Genomic DNA, 15962 nt, shown 5'->3' with positions numbered 1-15962 from the left:
CCGCCCCTCCCCCACTCACTCTGGTTCCAGGTGCAGAGCCGTTTGGGCACCTGGGCGCCACCAGGAACCACGCGGTATTCACCTGACAGTGACCCCGGGAGCTTGAGCGTAGCTTGGGCCTCTGCCTTCTCAGCTGATCAAGCAGGGGGCTGGGGCAGGGTGTGGAAAAAAGGGGCCTGGAATTTATCTGAAGTGTCCAGCCCCCTAGTTAAAAGTTTGTCCTCCTAGATTCCCCAGCAATGCCGTGCTGTCTGCAGCAGGGGGCGCCCTCCACAGAGCTTTCTTGGGCTGTCGCTTCAGGAAAGCAGGGATGGCCCATGAGGTGCCAGGGGTGCACCCGCAGCCCTGGCTCTGTATGTTCAGTGCCATGTGGCCGTGTACCAAGGGCAGATCTCTGTCTGCACAGGCTGCCAGGATTGGCCTGGGCCTCCTTGCTGGAGGGAGTGACTAACGGGCAGGGGTGTCACAGTGGAGCCATCCTTCCTCAGGCAGAGGTTGGAGAAGTTCGAGGGTCTGCTGTGGGGAAGGGGTCCTGTGGGGAGAGGGTGTAAAGGGGCAAGGCAGTGGTGAGCTGGAGGAAGAGGGGGGCACTGGCTAGGCCCCATGCAGCCCCTGGCGTGTCCGAGGACCTCCGGACCTGCGGCAGGCAGGTCAGACTTGAGGCTGCAGCCACTCACTCCCAGGCCCTCCAAGCTGGATATGGCTTTTGTGGGGTGGAGGGCAGGAGGCACGCTCCATGGCCGCTCCGCCCCTGATGGCCCCAGTTTCTGGCAGAGGGACCCTGCCCCCAACTCAGGCTGGGGCAAGGCTAGCCTCTTGGCGCCCCCAGCGGGGACGGCAGCGCTCACCTCCTGCCCAGGGATGCTCGTGAGAATAGCACAGGGCCACGTACCTGGGGGGAGGGGGGTCTTAGGGGCCAGCGGGTGCTGAGGTGGAGCCTCACACCCAGGCCTCTCTTTTCAGACGACTCCTCCTCCGAGAGCGGCAGCGGCAATGGCTCCTCCACCCTGAACCCGTCCACGTCAAGCAGCACACAGGGAGACCCCGCCTTCCCCGAGATGAATGGCAACGGCACTGTGGCCCCCGTGGACTTCACTGCCACCGCCGAGGATCAGCCCATCAACCTGTGCGAGAAGCTCCCGCAGGGCTCAGCGCTCGGCACGCCCTCCTACCCCTCCGACGCCGATGGACTGCGGAGCCGCGTCAAGTACGGGGTGAAGACCACCCCCGAGGTGTGTGGGGCTGCGGGACTGCTGGCCCGCCAGAGCCGTGAGCCTCTGCCGAGCCCGTACACGGCAGGGTTGTGCGGGGCTGACGTGAAATCACACATACCGGGGTTGTGACACCAAGTCAGGGTGGTAGCCGTGGCTGCTCTGCCATCGTTGTCCTGGGGAGGCTCTGGAATGGGAGACCGCTCAGTTGGCCTCGAGCAAGGCCCTCACTTCTCTCAGCCTGCATCCCCATCTGTGAAGTGGGGTTGTTGGCCTCTGCCTTGGTGGACGTGGTGGGTGATGCGTGGCCTGGCCCTCTCTGCCTCCAAAACAGAGTCTGCTGTGAGGAACAGCAGCAAGTGGGCTACATTCAGCACAGAGGCCCAAGGCCTCATGTTTTCTGGCTACTCTGCATGCCTGTCCCCATTCTACAGATGGTGCAGAAAAAAGGTGAGGCCTTTGTTTGTGGCCCCAGGGATGTGGATGTGTGAAACTCAATAGACCAGGCTAATGCCGGGTGGACAGGTGCCCCACCATTGGCGCTCCCCTCCCACTCCCCTGTTGCTTCCGAAAACCATCTCCGGGCCGCTGAGGTCTCCTGCAGCAGTGCAGTGTGGCACCGGGGGCGGGAGCTCTCCCGGGGGGGGTCTTCTTCTGCCCGGGCTAGGGGGGCCAGAGGTGCCTTCTCAGAGCCCTACACTCCTGGGCTGCAGCCACGGGCCCCTGCACAGGTTCCTTCCCCTCCCAGGGCCTGTTTTCTCTTCTGCAGAGGGTGTGGGGTGGGTGCCAGTGCTGGCTTCCAATAACGTGTCTCGTGGGAGGGTTCTGTACAAATGAACGGGTGTCCAGTCATCACTGTGTGTCTGAGCCCAGGCTGCGGGGCAGGTACTGGCCAGAGCGCTGTCTTCCCTTCTTTGACTGGGTCCCAGGGGCAGGCACAGCTGCTGCCTCGGCAGGCAGAGAGCCAGAGGGGTTGAGTTTGCCACCGCGGTCTCAGGCCACATGTGTGGACCGTGGAAGTGAGATGGGAGCATGAGCGCCACCGATAGCTCTTCTGTCTCCTCTGACGCTGGCAGAGGATTGGCCAAAGAGCACCTAGGAATGTGACTTGCCCAAGGCACCTTTGACCCTCCGTTGCGAGTCTGACACAGCCCAGTGGGAGGCCAGAGGACCTGGGTGTCCTTTCCCCTTCAGAGTCTATGTGTGGGTCAAGAGATGGGCACGAGGCCAGGGACCCTGGGAGGGCCGACCTCGGTGGGTGTGGTCACGTGGAGGCTGGTGGTGGCAGCTACCATGGGACAGGGCACCAATCAGTGTCTGTCTTTATACATTTGTCAGCAAGAGCTGTATGCCGTCTGGGCCACTATGTGGCCACGTTTCAGGGTGTGATCTGCGGCTGTTTGTTTCCTGGGCCTGACTGCCTACTAGATGCCCACCTCCTTGAGGGCAGGGACCATGTCTCCAGGACACTGCTAGTCAGGGTACCACTGAGTGAAGTCAGGACTCGCCAAAGCCGCAAACTTTCTAAAAGGCAAATGTCAGTGGTCCTTGGGGAGCCTTCCTAGAGCACGTGTGGCAGTGGGCAGGAGACCGGATGGGAACTGAGCAGTAAAGGATGAAGAAGATGGAAAAAGCGGAGAGGAGAGTGGGGAAGTGCATTCCCAGGAGAGCTGGGGAAGGGTCTTGTTCCAGGAGGGGCTCAGGGGGTGGGTCCCTTCTCTACTGCAGGACAAGGGGCTGTGCCTGGTTCCCCCTCCCCTTTCTACACACGCTCTGCATCGGGGCTCACGGTGACTTCCAGGGGTGGCGGCAGACAGGAGAAGCCCAGCCCGGGAGCTGCGGGGATGCCCTTTTGCCTGATGGGCCTGTCTCTTTGGCTGGTTCTCTCCCAGCCCATCTGTTCCTCATCCCCGACAGACAGCACACTCACTGCTTTTGTGACAGCTCGGTTGTCAACTCAGGGTTGCAGCCCCTTGGGGAGCAGGGAGGAAAACCCCGAAGCCAGAACAGATCTTGGCACAAGCAGGAGAGGCTGGCTGGTGGCGGGAAGGAGCCCTTTCTGTGTTTGCCTTTTCCTCGTGCGATGAGGCACGTCCTGACGTGGCCACTGCTGCCGAGTAAACCACTATCCCCTCCACTGGACTCCTCCAGGGCGCCAGGCCTCTGCATGTGTGGTTGTGGGCAGTCCTTCCTACAGCCGCCCAGGGAGGGGTGGCAGCATCGCTGTCCCCGTGTCACAGGGGAAAGGAGCAGAAGGAAAGTGACTTGCTCAGGGCCTTGCAGCGTGGCTCACGTGGCAGCTGGGTGTGCTCGCCGCGCCTGCCCGCACGCTGACCGCGGCCTGACCCTCTGCCACCCCCGCCCTCTCTCAGTCCCCCCCCTACAGCTCGGGGAGCTACGACTCCATCAAAACCGAGGTCAGTGGCTGCCCCGAGGACCTGACGGTGGGTCGGGCCCCCACAGCAGATGACGATGATGATGACCACGACGACCATGAGGACAATGACAAGATGAATGACTCTGAGGGCATGGACCCTGAGCGCCTCAAGGCCTTCAACGTGAGTGCCCGCCCGGGACGGCCGGCTGGGTCGGGGGCTCAGCCGGGCCAGCCCTTCCCACAGCCTGTGTCTCCTGCAGATGTTCGTGCGTCTCTTTGTGGACGAGAACCTGGACCGCATGGTGCCCATCTCCAAGCAGCCCAAGGAGAAGATCCAGGCCATCATCGAGTCCTGCAGCCGGCAGTTCCCTGAGTTCCAGGAGCGGGCCCGCAAGCGCATCCGCACGTACCTCAAGTCCTGCCGGCGCATGAAGAAGAACGGCATGGAGATGGTGAGCCCCAGGCCCACCAGTCCCAGGCTCCCCGCACCCTCCCGGCCGCCCGGGCGCTTTTCCCACAGCCCTTCCAATACCCCTGGAAGCAGGCATTGTGGCCCCTGGTTCACAGAGGAGCCCAAAGCCCAGTGCTGCCCTGCCCACCTCTAGGGCAGGGTCTCTGCGCCCTAACACTGGCTCCATCCCCATTCTGCTTGCAGACCAGACCCACACCTCCCCACCTGACCTCGGCCATGGCAGAAAACATCCTGGCAGCTGCCTGTGAGAGCGAGACGAGAAAAGCAGCCAAAAGGATGCGCCTGGAGATCTACCAGTCCTCTCAGGTGCCTGCTCGCTGCCAGCCACTGGGAGGGTGTCCTCAGCCATCCCGCAGATACTACCATGGCCCCTGGGTGCAGAGGGAGCAGGGAGGGCATCCTCAGATGGGAGATGGAGATGCTGGGGGGGAGGGGGGCGGGTGGGGGGAAGTCGGAGGAGCCCAGACGCAAAGGCCTTGCGGACCTAGGAAGGGAGTCTGGACTTCATCCCGAGCCCTGAGAGTGTCTGCAGCCGGGCAGGAACAGATGAAGTCTGCCCTGAAGATAGATGAGCAGATAGGGGGCTGGGGGAGGCCCTGGGCAAGGCAGCCAGGCGGAGAGGCAGAGTCCTGCAGGTCCCGCGCCGGGTCCCGGCAAATCTGGGGCCACCACCCACCCCCGTCCAGGGACCGTGGCCAGGGCTTGCTGCCCCTGTGGTTCCCCAGCGCCTCCCTCCCGCTCCGCAGGACGAGCCCATAGCCCTGGACAAGCAGCAGTCCCGGGACTCCGCAGCCATCCCCCACTCCACCTACTCACTGCCAGCCTCCTCCTACTCCCAGGACCCTGTGTACGTCAACGGTGGCCTGAACTACAGTTACCGTGGTTACGGGGCCTTGGGCAGCAACCTGCAGCCCCCTGCCTCCCTCCAAACAGGAAATCACAGTAATGGTGAGTGCGGGACACCAGGCTCTGCGGCTCCCTGACCAGCCGCCTTGGGAAGGGGGCGGGGCAGGCGGGGAAGCAGCAGAGGCGCCGGAAAAGTGACTCCTTCTTGGCACAGGGACCCTCCCCATCTCATAATCTTAGTCAGTCCTTAGCTTGGAGGGCAAGGTTAACAGGAACAGCGTTCCACTCCTTTCTTGCCTCCTCGGAGGCTTGCTGGGCCTCTCCCTGGTCCCCTGCCGCTGCCCCACCCCCACTCCACGGGCCACTGTGCGCAGAGTCCCAGCCAAGGCCCCGCTCTTCACTTGAGTTGAGCCCCTCCACACCCTCGTCTCACCCAAAATGACCAAGTCTCAGTGAGACGGTTGCTGGCCCAGGTCTTGCAGAGTTGATGGCAGAGCCAGGATTTGGTCCCAGGCAGGTCACCTCCCTCTCTAGGCCACCGCTTAGGACCTCACCTGTGAGATGAAGGTTCTTCTTTTTAAAAGCATTTCTTAGTTTTTAAAAAAAAATTATTTATTTTATTTATTTTTGGCTGCATTGGGTCTTCGTTGCTGTGCTCAGGCTTTCTCTAGTTGCGGCGAGTGGGGGCTACTCTTCATTACTGTGGGGTGTGCGGGCTTCTCATTGCAGTGGCTTCTCTTGTTGCAGAGCACGGGCTCTAGGCGCGCGGGCTTCAGTAGTTGTGGCACACGGGCTCAGTAGTTGTGGCTCACGGCTCTAGAGCGCAGGCTCAGTAGTTGTGGCGCACGGACTTAGTTGCTCTGTGGCATGTGGGACCTTCCTGGACCAGGGCTCGAACCCGTGTCCCCTGCATTGGCAGGCGGATTCTTAACCACTGCGCCACCAGGGAAGCCCCGAGATGAAGGTTCTTTCACCTGGGAGCAGGGCCCCAGCCCTTTCTGCTGCACTGTGGGGCCCCATCTAGGTCACCTGGGGCAGTAGTTAGCCGTCTGTCCCCCCACTCTAACCCCAGGAGCTGGTGATTCCCTAGGTGCCCCCGTAACTCTGCCCAGGTGACTCTGATGCAGACGGAACACAGGCCAATATTGGAGAAACAGTCCCCAAAAGATAGAAACCTCCCCATGGAGCTAGGTGCTGCCCTGAGTGCGGACCTCAGGCCCTTTCACGCTGAGGCCTGGGTGGCAGGTGCGGCAGGGGAAGAGCGGGTTCCCCCGGTGGAGGGCAGCCTGGCGGCCTCCGGGAGCTGGCGGGGTCAGGTAGGGGTGATCCCAGGGCCTCTTGAGCCAGGCATCTAGATTTAGTTCTGTGTGCAGCGGGAGCCACAGATAGGCTTTAACCAAAGGAGGCTGTGAATTGTGCTGTCTGCCCTTGTGGTGAGATTTTAATGGGGAGGACAGGAGGCAGAAGCAGTGTGCTTTGCGGGTCGTTCAGAGGCGAGAGGAAAGGCTGGGGGTGACAGCAAGTGGCTGCTTGATGAGTAGGTTAGAGGAAGGTGCCGCCCGCAGGCCAGGGAATTCTGGTTCTAGGTCTTGGCTGAACGTGCCCGAGAATTCCTCTCAGGCCCTTGTCCTTGGCCGCGGGAGACCCCTTACTGTTCCTGGGCAGCGATGGAGGCGGCTGGTCCCTACCCATGCCAGAAAGCCCAGACACCCTCGCTCACCTTGCCCCCCGCCCCACCGGGAAGTACGTGCGGGTCCCTGGAAGATTCCTGCCTGGGCTTAACTTCTCATCCTTTCCTAATGCCTCTTAACCTAAAATAAGAGGCTGCCTGGCCCTAATCCCTGAAGCTGAGGCCAGAGTGGCCAGCTGCAGCAGGGGTGAAATGGCTGTCCCAGGCGGGCTGCTTTCCTTCCAGGAAGGAGCACTATCTGACAGCCCTGCTGAGTGGGGACCCTGGTAGAGTGTGTCTGGAGACAGGTGCGGGGCGGGAAGTTAGAGCCCCCCCTGGTGCGCATGGGAAGAGTCCTTCCCAGGGGGCAGGCGATGGTGATAGGCCCCCACCTGGCACCACACGGCAGGGCCTGTCTCGGGCCGCAGCTGCCAGGGCTGCTCCGGCCTCTCTTGAGGGCCAGGCCTGCCGCCCTCCTGCCCTGTTCACACTTGCCAGAGAGGCTTCAAGAAAGGCCACTAGCTCTGCCCCTGTACCTCAGTCTCCCTGGTTCCTTAGAAGTGGGTGGTGAGGTCACGGAGGCCGAGATCTGCTCGCTGACCTCCTGCCTGGGGCAGTGGCATCCTGTGAGCACTGGGTTTGGGTCCAGCAGTTGGAAGAACACCACAGGCAGTCCCAGTCCCACTGCCCTCCCAGCAGCAGCCCTTAAACGAGGGTTCAGTCCATTTGGCGCCTTGGTTGGGCAGTCGTGTTGGTGGCTCAGAGCTCCTCACTTAGATCATGGGTGGATCTGGAAATCCAGGTCAGCCCAGATAGACTCAGGCTCTGCCTGTCTTACCTGGGCTGCTGGGCAACTCGCACCCGCTCCGGCCCCTCTAGCAACCACCTGGCCACCTGACTGTCTGCCTGTAACCAGAGCCCAGAAGGCCTGCTCTGAGCATAGGAGTGAAGAGGACAAGGCTTGGGGGTGGAGGGAGGAAAGAGAGGAAGCCCAGGGACAGCTCACACCCATGTGGCAGGCGGCTCCGGCCTTCCTCTGCCATCCCCAGCCAGTGTCTGGAGGGGACCAAACCCTGCAGCAGCCGGGAGCCGGCGCAGGCACCCCTGCCTGCTCCCAGACTATCCCAGCAGCCACCCATGTGGGAGTCAGCCACCTGCTCGGCTGCTGTTCCCAGCAGTCCACAGCCCCAGCCCAGTCCTTCCTCCTGTGTTTCATTTTAACGGACTTCCCTCGACCCTCAATTCCAAGGATGTTCCTTAGCAGGCCAGTTCCCAGGACGTCCTGCGTCACGTCCCTGTTCTCTGATTAGAGAAGAAATAACCCCATGTGACAGACTGTCCCATCTTAGATTCCAACTTCCTTCCCCATCTGGGGGCTGCATCAGCTTCCTTTTAGCAGTAGTCGTGTTTCCATAATTTCTCCCAAGATGTTACTTCTGGTCTATATGTCTCCAGTGACAAGGGCTTGTCCATCTCTGTAGCAGCATAAAAACTATAGGGAGTTCCCTGGTGGCCTAGTGGTTAGGATTCCGGGCTCTCACTGCCGTGGCCCGGGTTCAGCGCCTGGTCAGGGAACTGAGATCCTGCAAGACTCATGGTGCGGCCAAAAAAAAAAAAAAGAAAGAAAGAAAGCTGCTGCCACTGTAGGTGCAATAATGATTCAAACTGGCTGTCAGAACCAGTGGGGTAGTGGGGAGCTGGCTGGTAATTGAGAACTGCCTCACATACCCACGTACAATGATCTCTGCTTATGGGGGTTGGGGGCTGGGCAGGGCACAGGGAGACGGACCTAGCTGGGTCACAGAAGGCCTCCCAAGCAAGCTTTCTGCTCCTACACTGCCAGATCCTCTCCTTTGGCGGTTTTCTTGCTGAACACCTCGAAAGAATGCTCAAATTCCAGGAGCTTCTGTGTCTCCTGGAAGCCCTTTTTCCCAGTGGGCCTCCCGTAGGCTGGGCATCCCGAGCCGCACCGAGGGGTTCACCGGCGTGGCTCAGCCCCAGAACAGTCTCCTCGTGCTGTAGCTGAGGGTCGGGGGCCCAGGGAAGTTAGGAATCGCCCATGGCGGGGCCGAGCAGGCCGCCAGTCCGGGCTTGCTGACTCCAGAGCCACGGCGCACCCCACAGAGCCATTTGGGAAAGGTGGAGAGGAGACCAGGCCTGGTGGCCCCAGCACACACCCCCAGTGTGTTTCGGTAAGACTGCAGGCACCCTCTTTGTTGCCACCGTTCAAGGGCAAAGGGGAGGTGATTTCTCTAGAGGGCCCCTCTGGGTCCTGTCTGACCTTCTGACCTTCACCCACCCACCCCATGCTGTCCCGTCTCAGCAACATTAATCTTCCATCTCGCTTGGGCACAAGAGAACTTCTCAGAGGCAAGGGGCTTCGAGGTGCTGCAGCCCATCAGGAGGAGGCTCAGCCCCCAGCGCCTCCCTCCACCTGCCCCTCCAGCCGCTCCCGGCGGGGCGCGCTCCAGCCCCGGCCTCTTTCCCAGGCCCAAGCAGGGCAGCCCAGGGCAGCCAGCCTCTTTCTTGCTCTTCCCCGGCGGCGACGGCGGTTGAGAAACCCCTTCCTTGTCTCGTGAGGCGCACACATGGGTGCTTCTTCTCCTGGCCTTCCGGGGCTCCACTTTGGACTCTGTCCGGGGCTTTCCACACCCTGTCCCCCTCGGGGGCGTCGGACCCCCACCTACCGGCAGTGTCTTAGCCACCCCCTCCCCCGCCAGCTCGAGGCGGCCTCCTCACCCGGAGACCAGAGCCCAGAGTGCGGAGGCCTGCCTGACAGTCCTCAGAGAGCAGCCGAGGTGCGATGAGTGCCAGGGAGCTGGGGTCAGAGTGCTGCCCAGCCTGAGGCCAAAGCCTCCCCCCGACCCCATTGCAGGATCACCCTCGGGCTTAACAGAAAAGCCCACGTCTTGTCTGCAGGCCCCCTTCTAAGCATTAGGGGTACAACCGTGGAGACAGACGAGGGCCTCGGGCCCCCACGATAGGGGAGAGGGTGCCCCTCCTCACCCTGGCTCCCCTCCTCGCAGGGCCCACGGACCTCAGCATGAAAGGCGGGGCCTCCACCACCTCCACCACGCCCACGCCCACGCCCTCCAGCAACAGCACCAGCCGGACCATGCCCACCGCCCAGCTCAGCCCCACCGAGATCAGTGCCGTGCGGCAGCTCATCGCCGGCTACCGGGAGTCCGCCGCCTTCCTGCTGCGCTCAGCAGATGAACTGGAAAACCTCATTTTACAGCAGAACTGACCCAGCAGCACGTCGAGTGCACTACCCTAGGGAAGGAGGCTCTCCCAGCCCCGGACCGGCTTCCCGCCTCACCAGTTGGTACCTTTTGTTTTTTTGAAAGAGGTGGATGCAAAAGAGCTGTTTCTAGCCACACTCCAAGCGCCTGAGACTCTGGGCACAAGGACACTTTTTTTTGGAATCTCACCACACGGGTGCTCTGACCTGCTTGGAAGAGGCCAACGGGGCAGCTTTGGAAGGGCTGGGGCTCCCCCTGACAAGGCGCTGGGGCCGCAGCTCTATTTAGAATCATCTTCGTGGACCCTGATGTTAGAATCCCACCCCCAGATAATTACCTTTCAAGTCTTAGGTGAGCAGAATTGCATATTTATTGAGAAAAACAAAGTGGACCCTTTCTTCCTCTCCCCTTAGTAATTTATTTTTCTGAAAATGGATTCTTTTGTGTTTGTACAGATTGCCAGTCTGTGTCTGTCTGATCAGAAGGATGTATCCCTGTGACCTAACATTCCATATCACTACACTGGCGCGGGCTGGGGGCCGGCAGGGCTGGGGGCAGCGGGGGCACCGGGCTGGCTGTCCCTCTGAGCGCCCAGCCCCGCCAAGCAGGAGGACCTCACCCACACCCACTGCAGAGCAAAGACAAACAAAAGCGGCTCCCCCTCCCCCGTCCCACAGACGCCCCAGTCACACGGTCGCCCGTATTCTACCTCACACTCCAGCGTGGGCTTTTCCAGGATGTGCCCTGAGCCTGTTCTGAACGGCTGTCTCCCACCTCCCCCACCCAGTGTGTCTGCCTGGGAGGTAAGTCCAGAGGGGAGGCCAGGAGCTGGCTGGAGCCCAGGGAGGAGCCCCTGGCCCCAGCGCTTGACAGGACAGAGTGCTGGGGCACAGGCAGCCGGTCAGCTGGGCCCTTGCCCTCACCCTGCCCCCAGGGAGCCAGGTCTGAACACTTCTCCGCACAGGCCCTGGCCCCTCGGACACCGGCCGGGAAGGGCCCCCGACCCCACCCCCCTCATTGCTGCAGGCTGCGCCCCTGGCTGTCAGGAAAGGCAGCTGCGAGCTCCTGGGTGGACCGGGTGGACCGCAGCTCCTGTCCCCTGCCCCCGTGGCTGGAGTAAAGGGACCATCAGCAGAAGTGGAGAAGCCACCTGGGTTCTCCCAGGACCGGCCCTTCTGCAGGGGCCAGTCCTGGAAGAAACCCATAATCCCTGGAGTGTGAAAAAGGGCAAAAAGAAAAGGCTGGCCTGGTTTCCTTCCTCCCCGATAGGCACTTCCTCTTGCTCAGTGCAATACCTACCAGTGCTGCTAAAACCAGGGATTTGCCCAGACCTCACAAGGCCCACAGGGCCTCTCCATGCAACACTCCGTAGCCATGACAGCAGCCCTCTGCTGCCTGCCCCTGCCCGGAGGTGGCAGAAGCCCTCTGTTGCCTTTCCGCCCTCAGAGCAAAGAGGTCCCGGGGAGCCAGGGCCGAGGGGACCCTAGGGTCGAGAGCCGCTCGACCCCAAAGCAGGCACCCCTTTCCCAAACCAGCTTTTCTGCAGCCAACTGCCTCCCGGCACTGTGGCAGACCACCCTCAGGAGGGGTGGTGAGGGGGCTCCGGCGTGGATGCCTCCCCCTCCTCGGATCCGCGACTGAGCTACGGGCCCCGGATCCAGAAAGTCGGAAGGGCAGGGGGGTCCTGCTTGCTTCCAGCCCCGAGAGGTTGAGGGTGGTCTTTGCTCTCCCAAGTGGCCTCCAGCACCCCCCACGCAGCCACACCACCTCTGCCTTCCATCTGACCAGTCCCCAGGCTCCAGCCAGGGCCGGGACGCCGAGACCCCGCCGTCAGCACAGCACAAGCTCCAGTGCCCGAGGCCGCTCCCACCCCCCAGCGTCCACACGTCCCGCCCCCATCTGCTCAGTACTGCTCGCGGACGTTTGAATTTGTGTAAATATTTATTTTTGTGTGTGAACAATACTACAAAAAGTAATCAGTAGATCTTTTGCAAAATGTTACCCCAGGCAATTTGTGAAAATCTTAATGTTGAAAACTGGCACAGACAATCGCCGCCTTAGAATTCTTGACATCAACTGCTTCACATGTCATTTCTCCTCCCAGAGGCAGTACCCAAGCCAGGCACAAACGGTTAGCTTTTCTGAACACACAGGAGTGAGAAAGACTGGGGAAGGGGCTTCCGCCACTACCCGCACAAGGGATTAGATCTGAAGCTCAGTATAAGCTACAGTGTGAAGTCGTGTTTTTCTGAGTCAAGCTTGTCCTAACTGACCACCTTCAGCGGCCTTAGCACCGCGGTAAGAGTGTAGGTTCAGTGTGCTTCAAAGAGAAAGGAAGCAAATGATGATAGCGGTCAAGGTCCACTGGGGCTCCCAGAGCCCCTCCAGGACAGTGGATCCCGTCACGTTGACCCCACCTCTTGGGTGGGCTCCTTCCTAGTGAAGCTGCACGTGAAGCCCTCGTGACGGCAGAATCAGGAGCAAGTTACTGTGTGGAAACAGGATTCCATTAGCTAGTCCAGTCAGGGAACTTGTTCAGTTTTGCTTTTGTTTTAAAAGATGCAGCGTCAACCCCATCCCTCTCCTCCTGACTTGGAGAAGCACCAAAGAGCTGGCTCTGCTGAACCCAGCTCGCTGCTGTCCCCTCCTCACCCCAGGGACTGCCTTCTCCTAAAGGGAGCGTCTGAAGCCCTGCCCCACAGCCAGTTCTTACGGAGGGCCTCAGGGCACAAATAGATCATTCGGGATCCTACGTTTAAGAGGTAATGCAAGAATAGACTACACCCGTTCCAGAGTCTTTGCAGGGGGCTAACTAATCCCACAAGGTTGGAGTCAGAGGAGAAATGGGGATTTGGTCTTAGTGGTGGGTCATCTGGTAGACCAGTGAGAGTACAACCCATCTAAAACTCATTTTACCGTCGCCACTCAGTTTATACCCAAGGACAGTGTTGAGGGGGAGGGGGACCGGCAGGGGAAAGTTTTAGAAGCTATCAAACAAACAGGTGGAGCCCAGCCATCCCTATTCCCAAGGGCCACTTATGACTCCAGGGGTGGTTACAGGATTAATTACCAGTTCATTTTCAAAATGCTGCTTTGAACTCAGAGGGTTGATACTTTTAATTTGTAATTTTTTGTAAAACTTTTTACAAGATAGTAAAGTATTTCACCAGAATACCAGTTTCAATCCGTCCATGGTCTGATTTTTATATAATTTAGTGGTGCTTTAGAAACTTTGTTTTTGTTGTTTATGAGCTAAACAGCTCAGTCCTTTTTCGCCTGTATCTACCTAAGACCAATGTGAACCTTTGTATTTTTGCTCCTAATTTTGGACTCAGTGAAAGTGTACTGTTTACATGTACAGATGCCCCGGTCCCTGTGTGTCCTGCAAGACTCGCTCCTGAGGAGGAAGGTGCACCTCAAAGCTCATCTGCTTAGCAAAGCCACAAAACAAAAACCTCTCACTTTTTACCTATGTTTCCACCTAAAGACAAAAACAAAACACCTACACCACACAGAACTCAGATTTGCTGAAAAATACTTTTCTAAGCTCAGAAAAATCTCCATGCGGCAGATGGCCCATATGCCTGTGTCACATGGTCCATTTAGGAGCAGGGCTCAGCAGACTTCCTACCGGCTGCAGGTGGGACACTGCGTGGACTCACGAAAAGTGAAAGTAGGACTTGGCTGCAGAGCCGGGGGTGGATACAGCTCTTCTCCTGACAGCCTGGGAATGGGAAAGTCACGTTGACTCATGGGAGCTTCAGGGTCAAGCCACCCAAGATTTAGGGACAACCCAAGAGGTTTCCAATCCCCTGGCATAATTTAGACACGTTGGGGAAGAGTGCAAGTTCCCTACCTGAGATGAGTTTTAAGACTTTCCAATGCAGACGGTATAAGCATTTCTTCAGGGTCCCCTGGAGGCAGCTCATTCATGAGGCATCACCTCTGGGGAGGGGCAGGGCGCTCCAGACAGTAAGCATATGGCACTGAAGACAAAGCAGATGGCACCAACTTTTAAAGATGACTCTTTATTACTTAATCAATGGCTTCACCTCTAAATTATATTTTTACAGATATGCACCTATGCAACTTAACGTGGCTCTTCTAAGCAGGTGAGGACTTCCTCCTCAATGCTCTATATAAAAATTATTTGTGTTCTATATAGTGAGTTTTTCCAGTAAATGTGGCTTAATCTTTTAATTCTTAGAATGTGTCTTCTCTATGTGATGCAACTAAATTCTGTTTTGTTCGTGGAATGACTAGCACAGGCCAACTCCCTCTCCCCTCACTTAACAAAAGACCAATGAGCTGTTAATCGAGCTGTTATCTCCATGGTATTACTTGCTAAATGCACTGATTTCATAAGTATGTGGAATCCTTTTTCTTTTGAATCTGTATATCATATATAAGACTGAATCTACTTAATAAACACTGAATAACAAACTGAATGCTTTATTTCCACTGTGTCCTCTCAACAGCAGCACTGCCAGCCAGTTCTGTTCCCTCCAACTCTAGTTTGGCACTGAAACACCATTCTACCAGTAGATTCCACCTTTTTTAAAAAAAAAAATTAATTTATTTATATACTTACTTACTTATTTTTGGCTGCGTTGGGTCTTTGTTGCTGCCCACGGGCTTTCTCTGGTTGCGGCGAGCGGAGGCTACTCTTCGTTGTGTTGCGTGGGCTTCTCACTGTGGTGGCTTCTCGTTGCGGAGCACGGGCTCTAGGCACGCGGGCTTCAGTAGTTGTGGCTCACGGGCTCTAGAGCGCAGGCTCAGTAGTCGTGGCGCATGGGCTTAGTTGCTCTGTGGCATGTGGGATCTTCCCGGACCAGGGATCGAACCCCGTGTCCCCTGCATTGGCAGGCAGATTCTTAACCACTGCGCCACCAGGGAAGTCCCAGATTCCACCTTTTCCTAGCCAATAAGCTAGCACACAGAAGGTCCTTCGTAGATTTTCTTGAACAAATGAACTTGTCACTTTTTTTGGCACCTCACCCTTCAGAAAGGGAAGGAAATGGACCTTTCCTGGTCCTCGTCAGGTGCCCAGCACAGGCGCATATCATTTTGAAATCTCACCGTTGCCTTCCCAGGGAGGTGCTCTGGCCCCACTTACAGATGAGAAAGAGGGCACACCGGGTGCACACCTCGCCTGGATTCAGCCAGCGCCCAAGCAAGGTCTTAAATGCAGCTGTTTCCCTGCAAATCGCCCTCTTTCCACTCCCATCCGCCCAGGGCGCAGCTCTTCTGAGACTGAAACCAAACTCAGGTGGCTGGGAAAACCGAGGAAACACCATCCCTGGTCCTGAACCGTCAGGACTTGACCCTCCATTCGACCCAACACCTGGGATCCCCTTGAAGGAAACAAAAGGGCTGCTTTTTTTTTTTCAAAGACATTTACTTGTATGCAGACTTTTTTTCATCCTGCATTCAATTTAGGTTAAACTTTGAGGAAAACTTTCAGGAATGTGACTGGGGCCAAACCTGATTATCAGGAGTTTAAAAACAATTATGTGTGAGTTAAAAGCATAAATGTAATTGTTAACAATTGCTTGTATATACACCCCCCCACACACACTATGTGGCAGTCGTTAAACGTTTATTTTTTTTGTAAAGGCAGAAGAATCTCTTTTTTTTTAAAATGAAATTCTGTGCAGTAGCCAAATATATAAAACAGGTAAAGGGAGATGGGCCAACAGTTCGAAAGTACTGCCCCGAGGGAGTCTATATACCCTGGGGCTGAGATTCATAAGAAGAGGAGCAAAAGGTGGCACTTCATCTTCTCAGATGCAGGTAGGGACCCAGAGCAGCAAGTCCTCAGTGATGCCATGATAGTGCCTGTCCCACCAAAACTACCACTGCTGAGAACCACCAAAGGACCATGAACTCCCCCACCTGGGACAACACAGCCAGAACCCGGGCCCACAGCACACAGTCCGCGCTGGCCCAATGGAAAGCACTCACCTCCAGCCGAAGCCGCAGCCAGCCGCGGGGACACTGGGATCCAAGGAGGAAGCGCTTGTGGACAGAGAAGGGCTGCTTGGTCTCGGCCCGGCTTCTTTAAATGGAGCTCCAGACCACCGGTGTTAAGCGTCGAGGACGACATCAAAGGGGACGCCCCCATGGAACAGCGAGATCAAGGCTA

The 15962-nt window shown here is 58.0% G+C and overlaps 1 protein-coding gene across 2 annotated transcripts in view; it reads left to right on the top strand.

Moving 5' to 3' along the window:
• The window catches only part of NOL4L (nucleolar protein 4 like), a gene marked incomplete at both ends in the record, with an annotated part of 126254 nt that extends 116432 nt beyond the window's left edge, over window positions 1-9822 (top strand). Inside the window, 6 exons of one of the 2 annotated variants that reach the window (XM_079720084.1) lie at window positions 964-1214; window positions 3584-3769; window positions 3849-4040; window positions 4244-4366; window positions 4807-5008; window positions 9602-9822. In XM_079720084.1, coding sequence (XP_079576210.1) covers window positions 964-1214; window positions 3584-3769; window positions 3849-4040; window positions 4244-4366; window positions 4807-5008; window positions 9602-9822 — 1175 coding nt within the window. Of the gene's footprint in view, window positions 1-963; window positions 1233-3583; window positions 3770-3848; window positions 4041-4243; window positions 4367-4806; window positions 5009-9601 lie in introns of both variants that reach the window. The other variant, XM_079720083.1, reaches the window with a different exon arrangement.
• Between the last annotated feature and the right edge of the window lie 6140 nt (window positions 9823-15962).

The sequence above is a fragment of the Hyperoodon ampullatus genome (assembly GCF_949752795.1).
Source record: "Hyperoodon ampullatus genome assembly, chromosome: 14".
NCBI lineage: Eukaryota > Metazoa > Chordata > Mammalia > Artiodactyla > Ziphiidae > Hyperoodon > Hyperoodon ampullatus.
The sequence above is the reverse complement of the archived record's forward strand: the minus strand, read 5'-3'. Positions and strand labels throughout refer to the sequence as shown.